Consider the following 21,112-nt stretch of genomic DNA (forward strand, 5'->3'; position numbering starts at 1 on the left):
ATATAATCGAGATTCCATGCATCAGAGGGTTGTCATAAGAAAAATGGAGAATGGCGAAAAAAGTCTGTTTTTCCTAACATGCTACACCTCAAATGTAAACAGGCTCTACATGAAGAAAATGCAAAAATATTTACTTTTTGTGTCTGAAGATACACAAGGCTTTCTACCACAGGTACTAATGATGCTGCAGCAACAGCTCTCACATCATCATCAAGATCCTGGAGTCCTTCAATTATTCTAGTTAAAACTTTAGGCAATAAAGTATTAATTACATCCTGTAAAAGAGTAGATCAAAATAGATTAATTTTCTATAGTACAATTATTGTGCTTAAACATCTTTTATTAAATTTACATATGGAAGCACAAATTCCAATATTTATTTTAAAAGAATCACGTAAATGGAAACGAAAAATAACATCAACAGATGCCTATGTAACTAATCTCATTTCAAAAAGAACATAACAGTATCAAGTACTTCATTTTTCATTGTGACTTGAAACATCAGAACATGTTTTCAAGGCGGGACTATGAATTCCCAGTGTGAATACACACACATACACACCCCTGTGCTAGAACCTTAACTTCTATTTCTCATTCAACACCACTGACAACCAAAGGGAATACAAGAGAAGAGGGAAAAGAAAGCCATCTCTTCCTGCTTCTCATTACTCCAAACTACCCTTTTTTCAATCGCCCCAATAAAGGCAGCTCCCAGAGGCTACTCCTGTGATCATACACTAGGAATCTCACCGAGAACTGGTCTTGCTATGAAATAGAAACAGGTTTCCAAGCCTATCTTTTAATTTGTACTTGAATTCTTATTAGCATCACCTATCTCTATGATACTACCTCAACAAGGCAAATCTTGAAGGACTGGCTTACCTGTAACACTAAGAATCTAGGGCCAATTCATTTAATTAATGAAAATAAACTAAGAGGGGGAAAAAACTCTCCCATACATGCTTCAAAAACTGAAGTGTTTACCTGACGAACTGCCAAAGCATATTTTATTCCTAGCAGACCACCATGTCTAACTTCCCATTGTTCTTGTGTAAGTAATTTAAGCAGCACGTCCACAGTCTTATGAACTCCTGTTTCATTCATGTGTTTTAACACCACACCTAATGTCTGAGCACAAGTTTCACGAACTGGTGCCACAACCTACAAATGAGAAAGTAAGATAACCCATATTTGCAAAAAAACTTATTTTGTAAGAATCTGAAATTTGATTGGGTAAAGCCTCCCTTAGGCGATACTTACTTCATCAGAAACAAAGTCTCCAAATCTGTCTAATGCAAACACACAAAGGAGTCTAATAACCAAGTCTTCCAACCACTCTTGATGCTGTTGAATCATCTGTTAAAATGATCACTTTTTAATAACGTATTAAAACATATTAAGGGAAACATATTAGGTCCAAAAACTAAAACTAAACTATTATAGTATAGTAAACTGAAACAAAATACTGGGACAGATTATTTTAGCTGTAGGAACAATAACCAAAATATGGAATAGTCCCAATTACTATCTTTAGTATTAATCACATCCTCTTCGATGATTATTATATACTGTACCAAAATTTTTAAAATTCATGAATTCTATTATTTTACTTGCACTCCAAGAGAAATTAAGAAACCACTTAAGGCTGCTCTGATATTAATTATATCTATCATGTATCTACTATCTAGCCTATTACCAGTGTCTCCATTTTAACACCATATTACTTACTGACCTTTAAACTATCCTTTCATTCACCTTACTCTACATTCTAATCCCTTATATCCTGCTCAAATACTAGTGCTTCTACATATTTTTCCACTCAATATTTCCAGACATATCTTTCCCTTGAACTCATTCTTCCTGTCTATAAATAATATAAATAAATCTCTTCCTAACCTTTTTATCTTTTTCCTTATGTTCACCTTTCCATGTTTCTTATTATTTACCTCTCATTTCTGCTTCATGGCTCCGTTACTTCCCTGTCTTGGAAAGAGAGGCCACCTACTGAAACTTGGTGATAATTATTGATTTTCTACACTTACACTTACCTCTTCTAAAGTGCTGTCTCCCATTTTACCACCACTTTTCCCATGAGCTTTAAGGATTTCCCTAAGTCCAGTGCCTGCACCATGTCGAACCTAATAAGAACCAAGAAGCAAATATCAGAGGTTAAATGCTTAAGAAACAGTGTTTACCTTTGCTTCAATATGAAAAAGGGATATTAGATTTTTAAGAAATTGGAACTAAGCAGTACTTCACAAGAATGTGTTTTTCTTCTATTGTCCAAGAAGAATTACATATATTTATTTCACAGTTTTGATTATGTGGAATTTTTTTAAAAATCAAGGCAAGAAAACAGCTATTCTAAATTCCTTCTGAGATATTAATCCACCTGGCTGTCACTCCTCTAACCTCTACTTGCATTCAGCATCATCCACAGGAAAGGAGAGAAAAGCATCATATAATGTTCTTTATAGCACAAACACCAATATTTTAGAAATAAATACATCAATACTAAGTTCCAAAGCTACCAGTGTTAAGCATCAAAGGAAGACAATTCAAATAAAATGTCTCATGACTAATACTTTACTGTAGCCCTGTAGCCTTCTGCAGTGTCATCTGGAAGGGAGGAAACATGCCACTGACACTGCACCCACTTACTCAAGACCCCATTTAAGACTTGAATAGCTTTAAATAGAAGTACATCAAGGAGCAGAAAGAGTGCTAAAGGGTATTCCAAAACAGTGTTTTAAAATTACTCAGAAGCCAAATGAAGTGAGACAGAATCGTTTGAGACTACCAACCCTCAATTTCAACCAGAGGAACTTCAAGTTCATCTCTTTTACATGAGACCTGTTCAAGATTTTCTTTGAAGAAATATTTCTGAGGCTAAGCTACTGCTTGGAAACTACTGGTCTTAATCAAAATTGTCCACTTCCAGATGAAATTTTTACTGTCTGGAAGATATGCAACTCTTTATATCATAGCTAAAAGAATGAAAAGAAATGAACAATTCACTAAAGAAATATGTCAAAAGGGGTATGAAAGGTGAAAATCAGTCTAAAGCTTTCTATTTAAGAGGCGAGTGATAAGAAGTGCCCTGACCAGTGGTTCTGAGAAGGATACAGGGCAAGAACAGGAATTCTGACAAAACAGATTGTGCTTGACATGGTTCTTATCATTAGCCAAGAAAATAGAGCTGAGAGAAACTGTAATGAAGAAATCCTACCTCCCAGGAGGGATTAAAAAGGTCATTGCAAAGTTCTTCGCAAAAGCTTTCCAAAGGCCATTCATTTGTCTGAATAAGAAAAACAGAATTACTACTAATTTAAAAGATCTATCTTATGCTAATAATTTAAGTAATACGGTGTATTTATTTGTAGGACTAATAATAATAGTCAGGCTTTAAAATTTTTAAATAATTAACAATTTTTACTAATGAAGATACTTAGATTTTTAATAATAAAAGTTCTCTCAAGTGACAGATTATTATATACCATCTACTAACACATTAGTATGAAAAAATTATAAATAATTTCAAAGGACACTTTAGGGCATTTCAATAGTACCTCTTCAATTAAGGGAGAACTGTCTGGAATATTATCAATCAGGACTTTGGAATCATTTGCAGACTGATTAATAACAACATTGGCTATTTTTCGTCTCTTTTCTTCTGGTTCCCCATCAGTGCTATCATTGCTAAAAAAAAAAAAAAGTCAGCATTTAAAAAAAGTGAATAAAGGATAATGTTAACCATAATGAATGTAAGAGAATCCATCATTTGAACAAATGTTTTGCCATTTTCTGCTTATATGGTTTACTTACAATTTCATGTATCAAATAACTAAGATTAACTGCTTAAAAATGTTTGAGCAAACTTTATCCTACTACTCTTACTGATAAATGTAAAAAGGTCAAAGACGTCTTGCTTTCAGACTGGATCTCAAATTTAACAATGTATTCTTTTTTCCCCTTCTCTCTACAACCAGCTCCTCTCCTTTTTATTTTAAACTCTTTTGGCCTAACAACCTAAATCTGGCCCAGCACAACTTTTTTTTAAGACTTTTGTACCCTGAAAAAAACTAATATACTGAGCAACATACTATAATCTTACTAGTTCTTGAAAAATATAGAGATAAGACTATTAGAAGATGAAAAATGTATGCAGAAAATTTGAGGAAAATTTTATGACTAAAAGAACAAAAACAGAGGCTAGACTAATAACAAAATATTACAAAGGAGAAGACAAGTAACTGCTTTATTGAATTATTAACAGAAAGAAAGAATTAGCATTGTTAAGGTATACACAGCATTATTTTCTATAGATATCCACCAGGCCCCACCTTCCACCTTAATAGTGCAATCTTGGCCAACAATTTTTTCTGTAAGGTGATGAAAGAAATCGGAGACTATTATTATTCTAATTCTTTCTAATTCAATCTAGTCACATTGGTTGGTCATTTTACTGTCTTTGAACTTGTTAAGCATGTTTCTACTTCCAGGCTTTTGTCCTTGCTATTCCCTCTATTTGGAATGTCTTTTTAAGATGTTCACAGGGCTGGCTAGCAACCTTACTTCTTTCATATCTTTACTGAAAAGTAACCTCTGTGAATCTCTCCCTGACCATCCTATCTAAAATTTAAAACTCCCTCCCCACAAAACATTTCACTTGTTCGTTCCTTGCTTTACCTCTTTTTTCCTTCTTAACCCTTACATTAATATAATTATTTATCTTATTCCTCATCTATCTTTCCCTCTAGAATGTAAGCTCCACGAAGACAGGAGTGCTTACCTAATTTATTCACTACTGTATCATGAGAGTGTAGAACAGTATCTGGCACATAAAAAGTATTTAATAAATATCTGTGTAATGAATGAGTCATGGGCTCTGAAAAATAAGGTCTATTATTTCCAATATTCAGATATTTGGGTAAAAGTCTTAAATGAATACAAGTCAGTAAAAACACTTACTAGGTTACTACATGATCCTAATGAGCTGTTAACTTAAAAAAAAAACCTGTAGTTAACAAGATCAATAAAGATTTTATACTTAAAAAAACAACTTCAAGTAAAAATTTATACCAAGTAGATGTTTATTGTTTACCCCACCATATGCCTAGCTTTTAAATAAACGCTGTAAACACTTAACTTTTTAGCTTTATATGAATGGAAAGAATAACAAAAGTTCTGTTATCTGCAACAAAAGCTTATTTTCATAGGCTCTCATGTGTTTATGAATGCACCATTTCCTCAAACATTTCTTGGACACCATTAAAGATTCTGATTTAAGAGTTAAGTGGGGCCCAAGAATCTACATTTTAACAAGCTTCTCAAAATGTTTATGAAGGGGGTTGTTTTGAACCACTCCTTGAGAAATGCTACTCCAAGCCACACAGGTATCATTTTTATGAACTCATTAAGAAAGTGAGGACAGTGATTTTACCCACAGAGTTCTTTCCTACAGCAGAATTAGGTAAACAAGCCTGGATTATTACCCGCTATTTGGCTTAGCCCCCAGCCAGGGAACAGGTGATATAATACCCTGTTTATAAATGTAGTATTCTTAACTTGTAGTCCTCAGGCCATCTCTCTGACTTCATTCTCTACTACTTTTCCTTCTGTCTACTCATTCCAGTCATACAGCCTTTCTTTCTGTTTCTTGAATATTCCATGATTAAGGCATTTACACTTGGCTCCTGCTACCTGGAATGCACTCCCCTTGGGAGATCTTCAATCCTCATTCAGGGCTCATAATTATTAAGAAAAAAAAAATGTGCATACATGGATTTTTCTGGGAAAGTTGTCCTAGTCCCTAGTAATAGTAAATACTCTCTGACAATTCAGAAAGACAATCCAAATGGTACTCCACAGCCAAAGACAATGTCATCAAAATGTTTTTAGAAATCAAGCAGACCCAGATTTAAGCTAACCAACATTACTGTTTTAAAGAAGCAGAAAAAGATTATTACCTCTTCTCATTAGTTTCCACTGCATCCCTGGATCTCTGTTTTGCAAATAACTTGGCCATTCTTTTAGCTTTGTTCTTTTGTCTATTGCTCATTCCTGTTCGAAACTCTGAGTCAATCAATTCAGCTGCCTGGAGAGTCTAAAAGAATAAAGAATGCTGAATTTGAACTTCTGAAGTTAGAATATATACCCATAGTCTCGGCCTCAGAAGGGGACTAAAGTCTGTAAATTTCACTATATAGAAATTGATTACATTCTGCTTTGACAGCTTCATGCTATTCTGTTGTATGACTGTACCATAATTTCACTCTCTTCTTCCTTCTCCCCTATTCTTTCAATTGCCAGGAAATGCTCATTTGTCACAGATAAGGCAAAAATGTATGATCCCGACCCCAGTGAGGGCTTTGAAGAGGTGAGACTTCAAAATAACCATACTAGGACTTCCCTGGTGGCATAGTGGTTAAGAATCCACCTGCCAATGCAGGGGACATGGGTTTGATCCCTGGTCCGGGAAGATCCCACATGCCTGTGGGGCAACTAAGCATGTGACACACAACTACTGAAGCCCACGTGCATAGAGCCCATGCTCTGCAACAACAGAAGCACCGCAATGAGAAGCCCACGCACCGCAAAGAAGAGTAGCCCCTGCTCGCCACGGCTAGAGAAAGCCCGCATACAGCAACAAAGACCCAACACAGGCAAAAACAAAATAAAAACCATACTACCATCCAAAAGTTATAATAAAGAATGTCAATTTTTAAACAATGATAATCATCTTCTACTGAAAAAAATAAAAATAACTATAGCCATATAGTTTTAGTAACTGGGCCAGCATCCTATAGTTAACTTAGCCTATATGTTTTTCCCCTCTTAATCACTCACTGCATACTGTTTTTGATCTCTTTTGCATTCATGGGAGACATTATTAAGGATGTGAACAAAAATGCTTTGAGCGCAAGCCTAAAAATCCTTTCTGCCCTTAACTGATTAAGAGTCAATTGAAATTTACACTTCTACAACCAATTAGGCTCACTGGTGTGGGTACCCTGCTACAGACTTGGTCCAGGGACCACTGGCATATACACAAGGCAATGCAGCAGTGATGACCCTATGGCAACAACTAACCTCAGCAACTCTTCCCAAAGGTCCACGACATCTAAAGCAATCAAACTTGGATCCTGCAAACCTCAAATTTGCTGCTGCCATCCCATATCCAATTATTCTGTCTATAGCCCATTTTCTCTAATACACCTACCCATTCATTTCCCTACACCATGTCGAAATACCACACTGTGATCACATTACTACATTTTTGTTTTCCTTTATTTTATTCTATTGTCTTCCTTATTTTTAAAAATTTTATTTATTTATTCATTTATTTTTGGCTGCATTGGGTCTTTGTTGCTGCGCGCAGGCTTTCTCTAGCTGTGGTGAGTGGGGGCTACTCTTCGTTGCAGTGCACGGGCTTCTCATTGTGGTGGCTTCTCTTGTTGCAGAGCACGGGCTCTAGGTGCGTGGGCTTCAGTAGCTGTGGCACATGGGCTCAGTAGGTGTGGCTGATGGGCTCTAGAGTACAGGCTCAGTAGCTGTGGCGCACAGGCTTAGCTGCTATGCGGCTTGCGGGATCTTCCCAGACCAGGGCTCAAACCCGTGTCCCCTGCATTGGCAGGCGGATTCCTAACCACTGCACCACCAGAGAAGTCCTGTCTTCTTTATTATTTACTTACATCTTATGCATCCCTTTGTACCCCATTTCTTTCTATTCCTTCCTGGTTGTTATTATATTTTCTGCCTCTGTACTCTTCTTTTTCCCTCCAGAATCTGTTTTTACCCCCTTGTCGGCAAAAGTTCCATCATCATCACATACCCCTCAATGCCAAAAAATTTAGTTTATAAATTCTAATGGTTTAGAGGGCAACTGGTATAAAGGCAAATAGAACCCTTCTCCTCTTAAGCAAAGGGAAAGGCCAAGGGAATGAGAAGATATGGATTTCATGTAAAGCAGGAATTCTTAATGGGACCCACAGATCCTTAAAAGGGTATTGCAGGGGCAGGAGAAAAGAGCACTAAACTCCCTGAAAGGTAATATCTCAAATGTATGTGAATTTTTCTGAGGAGAGAGCCACAGCTTTTACTGGAGCTTAAAAAGAGTCTATGGTATAAAAAAAAGAAGCATACAGGCATCCACTGGGAATTGGAAAAACAGAGGAACAGGAAAAATACAGAGCAGAATTATGGTACAGCCATATAAACAGCATGAAGCTGTCAAAAAAGAATGTGATCAATCTGTATATACTGATATATGAAGCCATATGAAGTGAGAAAAGGTGGACATGGCTTAAAAGAACTTATGTATACAGAGAAAATTTCAGGAAAAATGCACAAATAACGTAAAAAGGGTTGCTTCCTATTGTGTGCCCTTTTGCATTGTTTGAAAGTTTTCACCATGTTTGTTACTTTCTCAAATAAAAGAACCATAGCTGTAAAGATTTCTAGTATCATCATATCTGACTATGATAGCCCTTACTATCTCCCACCCTGAAATATTTTTTTTTGCTTCATTGAAGAACAAAGAAAGAGCAATTGATGCAACTAGGATTTTTCAACACCAGTGTCTCCTAAAAGATGTACCATACCTTTTATCTAATAGTCCAATGTCTATGCGGTAGGTGGCAACTTCTGTCTCCTTAGAATCTATCACTAGAAATCCAACTTACGAAGACACTAAATTATGTTGATGCTAAGCAACAATGAGTAGAATTAAAAAACGCATTTTTTAAAATTCCAATTGCATAGCAAAATAAAGCAAACCCCCTGTATTATTACTTGCAATCAACCAACCAGAGGTTTTACCTACAGGTTGTTTGTTTACAAGGGCTGCTGAAGTTGGGGTATAATCCAAATCTTCATCATTAAAGAGTTCTTCAGTGCTCATTCCAATAGCTTCTCCCATATTAAGGCCAAGTTTCTTCTGTAATAGTTTTCGTTGGCGTGCTATCCTCTCTTTAGGATCCACTTCACCTTTAAACAAAGAAGAAATACATTTTCTTCAAATCAGTTAAGCAGTTTTCTAATACGTGAAGATCAGACTCGATTAAAATTTTTTTTAAAATTTAACCAAAAAAAAAAAAAAAATTTAACCATTAGACTACCTTTCTTGATAATAAAACAAACCACACTCACAATCTCTGAACATGTCATAAACTTTATTACCTAATAGAGTAAATATTTTACTGGATCTTGGAAAACAGTGTTCTAGCTAACAAAACAATCTAGCTAACAAAAATTCACTGAGATTACCCCATTGCCCTACTGTCAATCATAAAGTACATATATAATGAGATCTATTCCTATGAAAATAAACCAATCTTATTATTTTATAGCTAATCTCATACATTCTCTGAGAGCTCCAACCAGGCTTTAAAAAAAACAAATCTAGATTTTATTTTACAGAAAAAGATCTCAACAAATACATGCTTATTCCAAGTGTGGCCTTTATGTATTCTGAGATGACACAGTCCTGATAGCCCAAAAAACAAAGACAAAGGCATAAAAGTAGATTTTGAATGTCCCAAGAAATATCCCTCAATATTTCAGTGGAAAACAGATCAAAAGGTATTATTTTAAAAATAAAAATTTGGGCTTAAACTAGCTAAGTTGCAAGAGATGGTTCTATAATGATTAACTTCCAATAATAGCTGATTAAGTTCTTATTGGACTACTCCACAGATAACAAATTCTAGCTAAAATGTAATAAACAACCACCTGAAGGCACTGGAAAGAGATCAAAAGTAGGCATATACTTGGAGGAGTTATCAATACCTGGAAGAAGGACACGACATTAGGTGAGTTTCCCATTTTTGAACGTTTTTAGCCTAAAGGTAGACCCAGTCCGTGGTATGTAGGGCAGCCACGCCCTACATTTAAAAGTTGTGTAAAAACCCAGTCTGTCTGTTGCAGAATTAGAGGAGAGTCAGAGATCACTATAGCCACTGGAAGGTAGAGAGAAAAAACCCAGAAAGGAGAGAACCAGAGACAAAGCCCAAATTCTGTGAACTCAGCCAAATCTCTGGCTGACCTCTGAACTATGCATGCACAGGGCAGACTCCAAACAGTCCAACTAAAGCTAAAAATTGAATTGGGATTTGAGTTGTTGCCCAGTACAAAGGAGAATGAGTTTGAGTTTCACCAAATTAAATGCTTATTAAAACAAGTAAGCAAAAACAACTAACTAAACCAAACAAATCAAAACATTCTTTGGAAGAATATAACAGAATCCAGCCTGCGGTATAAACATTTATAATGTGAGGAATACAATCCAAAATTAACTGACATACAAAGAATCAAGAAAATGTAACCCATTCCCAAAAGGAAGACAATTAATGGAGATCAACACTGAGATGACCCAGATGTTGGAAGTAGAAGACAAGATTTTTTAAGCAGCTAATATAACAATGCTAAATGTAAAGGAGGATATTGTCACAATGATGAAAAGATAGAATACCTCATTAGAGAAACAGAAACTATTAAAAAAAATAGAATCATACACTTGAAAAGAGTAAATTATAGTAGTTTTATAAGTGAATTCAAAGATAAAGCTATACAAAGTTCCCTCATCTAAAGAAAGGGAGGGGTGGGGCTTCCCTGGTGGCACAGTGGTTGAGAATCTGCCTGCTAATGCAGGGGACACGGGTTCAAGCCCTGGTCTGGGAGGATCCCACATGCCGCAGAGCAACTAGGCCCGTGAGCCACAACTACTGAGCCTGTGCGTCTGGAGCCTGTGCTCCGCAACAAGAGAGGCTGTGAAAGTGAGAGGCCCGCGCACCACGATGAAGAGTGGCCCCCGCTTGCCACAACTAGAGAAAGCCCTCGCACAGAAACGAAGACCCAACACAGCAAAATAAATAAATAAATTAATAAACTCCTACCCCCAACATCTTCTTAAAAAAAAAAAAAAAAGAACAGGGAGGGGAAAAAACGATTTAAAGAAACAAACAACTTGAATATAAAATTAAGAAAATAATTCTAATAACATCAAAAGTAAAACTTAAAACTTATATTCTGAAAATTACAAAATACTAGTGAAAAAAATTAAAGATCTAAACAAATGGAAAAACATTCCATGTTCACGGATCATAATACCTCATAGTAAGACAGTAATACTTCTCAAATTGATATACTGATTCAAAACAATTCCTATCAAAATATCAGCTGGCTTTTTGCAGACACTGACAAACTGATCCTATAATTCATACAGAAATGTAAGAGACTGAGAATATCCAAAATAATCCTGAAAAAGAACAACAAAGTTGAAGGCTCATACTTCTTGATTTTATTTTTTAATTTTTTAAATTTTTATTTATTTAGTCAGTTAGTTTCTGCTTTATAACAAAGTGAATCAGCTATACATATACGTATATCCCCGTATCTCTTCCCTCTTGCGTCTCCCTCCCTCCCACCCTCCTTCTTGATTTTAAAAATTACCAGAAAGCAATGGTGATTAAGACAAAGAGGTACTGGCTTAAAGAAAGACATCAATTGAATAGAACTGAGAGTCCAGTAATAAAACTATATGTCTGCACCAACTGGTTTTCATGAAGGGTGCAAAGAAAATTCAGTGGGGAAAGAAGAATCTTTTCAACAAATGGTGTTGAGACAACAGGATAGCCGAATGTAAAGAATGATGTTGGATCCTTAACCTCACAACATACAAAAATGAACTCAAAACAGATCAAATACCTAAGAGTAAGAGTTAAAGCTATAAAACTCTTAGAGAAAACACAGGGGTAAATGACCCTAGATTTGGCAATAGCTTCTTACATATGACATCAAAAAGCTCGAGAAACAAAAGAAAAAGATAAATTGGACTTCTTAAAAACGTTTATGGGGCTTCCCTGGTGGCGCAGTGGTTGAGAGTCCGCCTGCCGATGCAGGGGACACGGGTTTGTGCCCCGGTCTGGGAAGATCCCATATGCCGCGGAGCGGCTGGGCCCGTGAGCCATGGCCGCTGAGCCTGCACGTCTGGAGCCTGTGCTCCGCAACGGGAGAGGCCACAGCAGTGAGAGGCCCGCGTACAGCAAAAAAAAAAAAAAAAAACAAAAAAAAACAAAAAAAAAAGTTTATGCTTCAAAGGTTACCATCAGGAAAGTGAAAAGATGCACAGAATAGGAGGAAATATTTGTAAATCACATATCAGATAAGAGGTTTGTACAAAGAATATATAAAGACCTCTTATATCTCATTAATAAAAGAACAAATATCCCACTTAAAAATGGGCAAAGGACCTGAATAGACAGGTCTCCAAAGAAGATACAGAAATGGTCAATAAACACATGAAAATATGTTCAACATCATTAGTCATCAGAAAAATGCAAATCAAAACTACAATGAGATATCACTTCACAGTCACTGGTATGGATATAGTCAAAGTCAGTTAATAACAAGCAAGCGTTGGCAAGGATGTGGAGAGATCGGAATCCTTGTATCCTCCTAGAGGAATGTGAAATGGTGAAGCCAGTTTGGAGAACAGTCTGGCAGTTCCTCGAATGGCAAAACATAGTTACCATATGACCCACCAAGTCCACTCTTATGTATCTACAATAGGAGAAATGAAAACATACACCCACACAAAAATCTGTACATAAACATTTATTGGCAGCATTATGCATAATAGCCAAAAAAGTGGAAACAACCCAAATGTCTTCAGCCTATGAATGAATAAACAAAATGTGATATTCATACAATGGAATGTTATTCAGCCAGAAAATAACAAGCGTTGACAAGGTTATGTGGAGAAGATGGAAACCTCATAGATTGTTGATGGGAATGTAAAATCGAACAGCCACCATGGAACTGCCAGTATGGCAGTTCTAAAAAAAAAAAAATCAAAAACAGAATTACCATATGATCCTATAATTCCAATTCTTGGCATAAATCCAAAAGAACTGGAAGCAGGAATTCAAACAGATATTTGTACACCCACATACATAGTAGCATTATTCACAATAAGCAAAAGGCAGAAGCAACCCAAGTGTCCACTGATGGATGAATGGATAAACAAAATGTGGTATAAACATACACTGGAATATTATTCAGCCCTAAAACAGAAGGAAATTCTGACACATACAACAACATAGATGAACATGAAAGATTATGTTAAGTGAAATAAGTCGGTCACGAAAGGACAAATATTGTATGATTTCATGTATATGAAGTACCTCGAGTAGTCAAATTCAGAGACAGAAAGTAAAACAGTGGTTGCCAGGGAGTGAGGGGAAAAAGGAATGGAATTGCTGTTTAATAGGTATAAAGTTTCGGTTTTGCAAGACGAAAAGAGTTCTGGAGATTGGCTGTACAACAATATGAATGTACTTAATACTACTGAACTGTACAGTTAAAAATGATTAAGATGGTAAATTTTATGTTATCTATATTCTATCACAATTTAAAAACTGATACACCCTACTTAGTAAGTAAGTAACTACTACTTACGAAAAAAATGAAAGCAGTACTAATATATATACTACAATATGGATAGATCTTGGAAATATTCTAAGTAAAAAGAAGCCAGTCACAAAAGACTACATATTATATGATTCAATTTATATGAAATGTCCATAGTAGGCAAATCTATAGCTACAGGAAGTAAATTAATGGTCCTTAGGGATGGGAAGAGAAGGGAAGGATGTAGGGGGATAGGAGGGTGGTTGCTAAAGGATACAGGGTTTCTTCTTGAGACAATGTTCTAAAATTAACTATACACAATTGAGAATCTACTAAAAGCCACTGAATTGGACACTTTTAAGATGGGAATTTCTATCGTATGTGAATTATACCTCTCTAAAGCTACATTAAAAAAAAAAAATTTAAGGCTACTCTACCCAGAGGGAAAAACACTAGGCATCCAAAACAAAGGCTGCTGGATTATAAGTTTAGTACACTTACAAAGAGCCTAAAATTGGTCCTCTCATTCCAGGAAAAGTACTATTGGGGAAAATAACCAACTGCAAAGGAAACTCAGACTGGCACCTATGCAAATCATATATGTGTAATTTATAAATATGTAGAGACCAACATAGATGAGCAGATATTTAAAGAAAACCTAATTAGAGGGTTTTAATGAGCGCTCTTCAGCATGCTATGACTTATCAGCATTAAAAACTGAATTCCAAGAAAATTGGGGTTCCCAATCCTGCTTACATATCAGTCACCTGTGGAGCTTTTTCTTTTAATATACAATTTCCCAAAACTCTCCACAGATGTATTAAATCAGAATCTTTAAGATACGACCCAAACACGTATTTTTTTTTAAGTGACAAAAGTGACACTGACTTTTATCCTTAGATAAGAGCCAATGATCTCTCACGATGTCCATGGGTACACTAGTAAGATTAGTAAACTTACTAATTAGTAAACTTAGAGATAACTTTTTCAAATTGGAAAGTTTCTGAAGACTTCTACCTCCCTTATTAAAAAAAAAAACTACGCTTTTCTGGAACTTAAGCAAATTCTCATCTTAATTCTCTCCATAAATAATTACACTAGATCTTTCAATACAAAGTATATTAGGAAAGAAGAAATGGGTATTTGACATTTTTTTAAATGAACAAATTGAAGATCACTTCATTAACTTAGACAGATATGCTTTGACTAATGATAAATTAGCAACAAAACAAAACACTGTTCTGTTTTGGTTTTAGTCAAAAAAGCAACTTATTTACTTACAGAAATCCATTAAAAACATCAAGGTTTTTTCCACTCAAGGCATCAATCTTGAATGGCCAAAACATTTATTTATATCCAGATGGATTCTGTAAGTTTAAAGATAATGGGACAATTACCTATCTAAGACTTATTTTTCATTTTTAGTTTTTGCTTTGGTCATCAAAGTAGATCCAATTATTTAAATGTTTAAAACATATGATAAAAAGGAAACTATCATAGCCTCTTAAATTTCCAGAACTGTGAAAACATTACCACAATCTGTACTAATCCTGGCTTTTAAAATCTATTCAACTGAAGCTCTTGGGTACCACTTTACAATTTCTATATTGAAATACTGAAATATTAATATGTATCTATTAATGGTGTATATATATATATATATATATATATATATATATATATATATAGTACATATTCAACTAAGGGAAGAAAAATATTCCTATAGTAGCTTTAGACAAAGTGCTTCTGGTTACCTTCCCCACCTGCATGCCCCACACCTCAAACTGAAAACTTCAGTGAATTTGCATTTCATGACATCTATTAGATTTTGCATGACTGATAACATAGCACGCCAAGTAACAAACTGGTCTGAATGTACGCATTTCAGACTTTTTTCTGTAGGACTACTACTACATACCTGATTTTTCATCTTGTACTTCAAATTCTGCACCAGCAGATCCCAAAAGTGATGCCCCATGTTGTAATAATCTACATATATCAAATCTGTCAAAATTCAATCGATCTGTAGTAGATGAATCTTCCATAGCACCTTCTGAAGTAGTTTCTAGATGAGGTTTAAAAACATTTAATTTGATTATATAGCCAAAGTATAGAACGAAAGAAAATAGCATCACTTCAGGGGGGCAGGGGGGAGGGTATTTTAAGAAAAGTAAAATGTGGAAGAAGTAGAAAAGCTACTGTGAATTTACTTATGATCAACTCTTATTTATGAAAAAATTATTTAGTAGGTGGCTCCCTTACTACAAAGTATCAGAATGTCAGTGGGTGTGTGTATAACTTTTTGACTATGAAAGCACAATGTCATATGAAGAAATGCATCCCCATGTTGAAATACGTATGTTAAAAATCGTGCTCTCTGTTAAACAGTTAAAAAATACCAAGGTAGCTTATCATAGTGATAAATTGGAAAATAAACATATTCATAGAATATATTCATAAATAAAACTAGTGAGCATCATCATTCCCTATACCTGAGGAATATCTAGGATGTAAAGGAAGTACTCAATCAATAGGACTCTTTTCTCATAATATAAAGCAAATTACAATCTCCTGGCAAATCGCTAAAATTAAATATCCATCTGGGGTCTAAAACTATCTATAAAATGTTCCGTATTCCCCCAAAAAGGTTATGCCACTGTAAATTTTTAAATGTACTGTAATTGTTCACTGACTTAATAGTTTGTTTAACTGGCATTTGCATATAATTCATCTGTAACCTAAAGTATAATTGCTAAAGTGAAAGGGAACTGCTATGAATATCTTAAAGTTTTCTAATGATAACAAGTAACCTTACTATATATTTTAATGCTACTGTAACTACTTTAAAGTTTTTTTGGGGATTCTCTGGCGGTCCAGTGGGTAGGATTCCACACTTTCACTGCAGGAGTTGTGAATTCAATCCCTGGTCAGGGAACTAAGATCCCACAAGCCGCGCAGCAAGGACAAAAAAAATTTTTTTTTTTTTTAAATGTGTTTTGAAAAGAATTTGAGTAATAGGCTGGAATGGAAAAGGTTGTTTTCTAAAACAAGTTATAACTTCTTCTGGTTACATATTTCTTTTGATGAGAGAAGACAAATTAACACAATCCCTCAAAATAATAGGTGAGGCAAATTAAAGCAAAAATTTTAGACGAGCTAAGACATATGATAAAAGTCATGTTATCAAAGTGACTTGAAAACGAAATGCATTTGCACCATATTAAATTCTCACTTAATTAAAATGTATACCTTTATCAATTTGTAAAAGCATACGTTCATTTTTAAATGTCATATATAATAGGCAGTCAGAAAACAAGTAATTTCCACTAAAAGACATCTAAAAGACACATAAAAGAAACTAAACACTGACCCCTCCAAATATCCACACATAATCGTGCTTAAATTTAGTAAACAATTACACTATTTTCCCAGCAACAAGAATAAATAGACTGCTTCAAATATTTACATTGTATTGATTTCTTTTTTTAGAACATTAATCCTTGAGGGAAGTAATAATCTCTAAATCAAGCATACTGTAGAATAATTTAAAATATATGTGAGATAATGCAACTATACTCCAATAAAAATTAATTTAAAAAATAAAGAAAAATAAATAAAACATATATGAGAAAACATTGTTTGTCTAGTATGTTTTTTAAAACATGGTGAAAAATCACAGTATTCATTATTATTTCCTGACAAGACTGCACCTAAAAAGCATGAAAATTAAGTCCTTAAAAGTGAAATTACTAAAACATAAAATGTGTAGTTTTTATTGCAAACTACTTTTCCACTTAAAAGCACCTTGTTTGGTTCTTGGCATTGGATTCCATTCAGGTACATTTTTCACTATAGCTTCAACAGCTTGTCCTGCTGCAATCCGAGTATCCCAATTTGTACTCCTTAAATATATCAACACCTTAAAAAATTAAAAATTAAATAGTTATATAACAAAAAATATTGTTTGTTCAAAGTGGCCAAAACAGAATGCTTAAGTGCATTTTAAAAATAGCATAGTTTTTAACATACTAAAAAGCAAAGTGCATATTATTCATTAAGTCCCATTACTTAATACAAGAGTTATAAAACTAGTAGAAAAGATGAGTTCAGCAAGAGAGCAAGATGTAACATCAATATACAAAAATCAGCTGTATTTCTGTACACTTTCAACAATCTGAAAATGAAATTAAGAAAATAATCTCATTTATAATAGTATCAAAAAGTATAAAATACTTAATAAATTTAACAAAAAAAGTACAAGACTTGTATATTGAAGACTACAAAAAATTCAAAATACTACTGAAAGAAATTAAATAAGACCTAAATAAACACCTCATGTTCATGGATTGGAAGACTTAATATCGTTAAGATAGTATAATACCCCCTAAATTGAATACAGACTCAACACAATTCCTATCAAAATCCCAGCTGGCTTTTTTTCAGAAATTGACAAGTTAATCCTAAAATTTATGGAAATGTAAGGGACCCATAATCACCGAAAGAATCTTGAAAAAGAATAATAAAGTTGGCAGCCTCACACTTCTTGATTTCAAAACTTACTACAAAGCAACAATAATCAAGATCGCATTGTACTGGCAGAAGAACAGATACATAGATCAATGGAATAGAATTTAGAGTCCAAAAATAATACTATGTGTCTATGGTCAACAGATTTCAACAACAGTGCCAAGACAATTCAATGGGAAAAAAGGTTTTTTTTCAGCAAATGGTACTAGAGCAACAAAATAATGACTTAAAATCCCTACCTCACACCAGACACAAAAACTAACTCAAAATAGGCCAGAAGCCTAAAAATAAGAGCTAAAACTATAAAACTGTTAGAAGAAAACATGGGGATCAACCTTTGTAAACTTGGGTTAGGCAAAGGTTTCTTAGATATGATCTCAAGAGCACACAAGTGATGTATTTAAAAAAAGAAAAAAAAGATAAATTCGGCCTCATTGAAATTAATAACTTTTGTGCTTCAAAGGATACCATCAAGAAAGTGAAAAGACAACCCACAGACTAGAAGAACATATTTGCAAACCCCATACCTGATAAGGGGCTTGTATCTAAAATATATAAAGAACTCCTACACCTCATTAATAAAAGAACAAATATCCCACTTAAAAATGGGCAAAGGATCTGGACAGGTCTCCAAAGAAGATATAGAAATGGTCAATAAAAAAATGAAAAGATGTTCAACATCATTAGTCATCAGGAAAATGCAAATCAAAACTACAATACCACTTCATACTCACTGGTACAGATATAAACAAAGTCAGTTAACAGTTAAGTGTTGGCAAGTATGTGAAGAAATCCAACCTCTCATACATGCTGTTGGCAATGTAATATGGTGGAGCCAGTTTGGAAAGCAGTCTGGCAGTTCCTCATAAAGTTAAATAAACACAGTTACCATATGACCCAGCAATTCTGCTCTCTGGTATACACCCATGTATGAAAACATACATCCACACAAAAACTTGCACACAAATTTTCATAGCAGCTTTATTCATAACAGGCCAAAAAGTGGAAACAACCAAAATGTCCATCAACTGATGAAGAGATAAATAAAATGTGCTATATCTATACAGCATTATCCATATCCATACAATGGAACAATATTTGGCGATAAAAAAGAATGATAAACAAAACATGCTACAATATGAATGAACCCTAAAAATAATACTCTAAGTGAAAAAACCAATCACAAAAGGTCACACATTTATATAAAATGTTCAAAATAAGCAAATCTATAGACAGAGGGTAGATTAGGGGTTGCCTAGGACTGGCTATGTGAGGGGGAGTGATGGAGAGTGACTGGTAACAGGCATGAAGTTTCTTTTAGGGGTGATAGAAATGTTTTAAAATTAGATTGTAGTGATGGTTGCACATATCTGTGAATATGCTAAAAATCACTGAATTGTACACTTTATCTTGGTGAATTGTACGGTATGTAAATTATATTTCGATAAAGCTGTTTTTAAAAAAATAAAACCAAAGGCAATAGGAAAACACGAGGGCAGAGAGGGCATAGGAGGTCAGAAGGTGCTAAAAACAAACTTTGCCTCTTTTGGAATAACTTGATGGCAGCCATATGGTGGGGTCTGAGTTAAGAAGATTAAGAAGTTGAGAAGAAACCTTTTCTCAGTTCAGCACAAGTTAGTCTTGTTCATTGTTTCCAGTTTCAGCTCATTCAGTCCTCCATCTCTTCCCTTGGGATGAGAAAAAATGGGTATACCTCTCTATCCCCATTCACATGAGTATGGTATTGCCTCATACACACCCTTCTCCATTCTGAGAATATGGAGCCTGTAGATGTCAAATCACCACCTCTTCATCGACATCTTGGTTAGAAAGTTCTGATAGTATCTAAGTGGGGAGTGCATTGGAATGAGAATCGCTGTTAGCCTCTATGATAGGAACAACAGAGTGCAAGTTTGTGTATGATGACAAAGGGCTTAGAACTCCTACTCATAGGAAGCAGGGAGGGACAAATCAGAATGAAAGGATGAGATAAGACTGGTGGGAACAGGGATATATTGAGTCTTCCAATATCTGGGCTATCATAGTGCTTCCCACCTTATCCTCTATCCACCGCTCCCACCCCTCTAAACACAGATACAAAGCACTCCTGTTTTTACTTTGCATGCCAGAGAATTAAATACATGGAATTTGCTGCTTACTATCATACAGTCACACTTCTACAAGCCCACAGAGTTCAGTAAAAATAAAGCATTGCTTAGGGAAAGAACATGGGCTAGGATTATGAAAATACTTATCCACCAAAGCAGAAAGCCTCCACTTTCAAAGAGCTAATAACTAAGAATGTAACAACTAGCTTCTCATATATTTCCACCATTACCCATGAGTATTCATCCATTTGAAGACTGCCAACTAGTATAATTATTAGCTGCTAAGAACAAGTCAGACCACTAAAAAACTAGATTAACAACTTACTTTGTTACCAAATTGGATCAGATTCAAATTTGTGCCACAGGCCAAAGGTTCTATATTGTCAAACAAACTTGATGCAAAAAACAAAATATTTTAAACCTTGTGACAAACAAAAATAGCAAGTATTTTAAAATATCTGGAGAAATATTGAGATATTTAATGGAATTTGAAGACCACAAAGTGTCACTAATAAGACAATTTCTTTCTCTACTTTTATGTTCCTGCCCATGGATAAATTTCTACAATTGTATTATACTAAAAGAAAAAAAAAAAGAGTTCTTACTTTAGATAAGAGATTATTTAGCTCGTGGGGATGAAGCTTCACCACTTCTCCAAGTTGCTGTGCAGCAGCTTTTCTTGTAACTGGAGTAGTGCCAGTATCCAGTAAGATAAAAAGACGGTCAAGCCTAAAATAACAAAAATATAATGCTTATTCTGAAATGTTTCTTCATACGTATAAGTCTGAGTCAGTAAATGTACATATTAAGCACCTATGAAGAAAGATTTATGGTAGGGTCACAGGAGATAATCTAACCTCTACTCATAAGGAACTTGCTATGGAGGTGGAGTGAATGGGTAAGGCAAATACACAATTAGAATACAGGGTTCAATACAGGTATTGTACATGCATGGATACATACAATAAGACACATGTCAGAAAAGACGTACAAAGTGCTTTGAGGAGTGGGAATGGAGGCAACAAACACTACATCCCCAACTGTATAATACTGAGAAGGCTTTCTAA

General features: G+C 34.8%; 1 protein-coding gene across 1 annotated transcript in view; it reads right to left on the bottom strand.

Annotated features, from left to right (window-relative positions):
- Window positions 1-20,770, bottom strand: part of BTAF1 (B-TFIID TATA-box binding protein associated factor 1) — an 80,950-nt gene extending 60,180 nt beyond the window's left edge. Inside the window, exons 1-11 of the mRNA XM_065894472.1 lie at window positions 20,651-20,770; window positions 17,215-17,329; window positions 15,329-15,475; window positions 8,825-8,988; window positions 5,970-6,106; window positions 3,570-3,699; window positions 3,230-3,298; window positions 2,049-2,138; window positions 1,261-1,356; window positions 985-1,161; window positions 135-275 (exon numbers count right to left, since the gene is read on the bottom strand). Of these exons, the coding sequence (XP_065750544.1) occupies window positions 135-275; window positions 985-1,161; window positions 1,261-1,356; window positions 2,049-2,138; window positions 3,230-3,298; window positions 3,570-3,699; window positions 5,970-6,106; window positions 8,825-8,988; window positions 15,329-15,475; window positions 17,215-17,233 (1,170 nt within the window). The 5' untranslated portion in view covers window positions 17,234-17,329; window positions 20,651-20,770. The remainder of the gene's footprint in view (window positions 1-134; window positions 276-984; window positions 1,162-1,260; window positions 1,357-2,048; window positions 2,139-3,229; window positions 3,299-3,569; window positions 3,700-5,969; window positions 6,107-8,824; window positions 8,989-15,328; window positions 15,476-17,214; window positions 17,330-20,650) is intronic.
- Window positions 20,771-21,112: the final 342 nt, after the last annotated feature.

This window comes from Phocoena phocoena, chromosome 16, assembly GCF_963924675.1.
Source record: "Phocoena phocoena chromosome 16, mPhoPho1.1, whole genome shotgun sequence".
Lineage (NCBI taxonomy): Eukaryota > Metazoa > Chordata > Mammalia > Artiodactyla > Phocoenidae > Phocoena > Phocoena phocoena.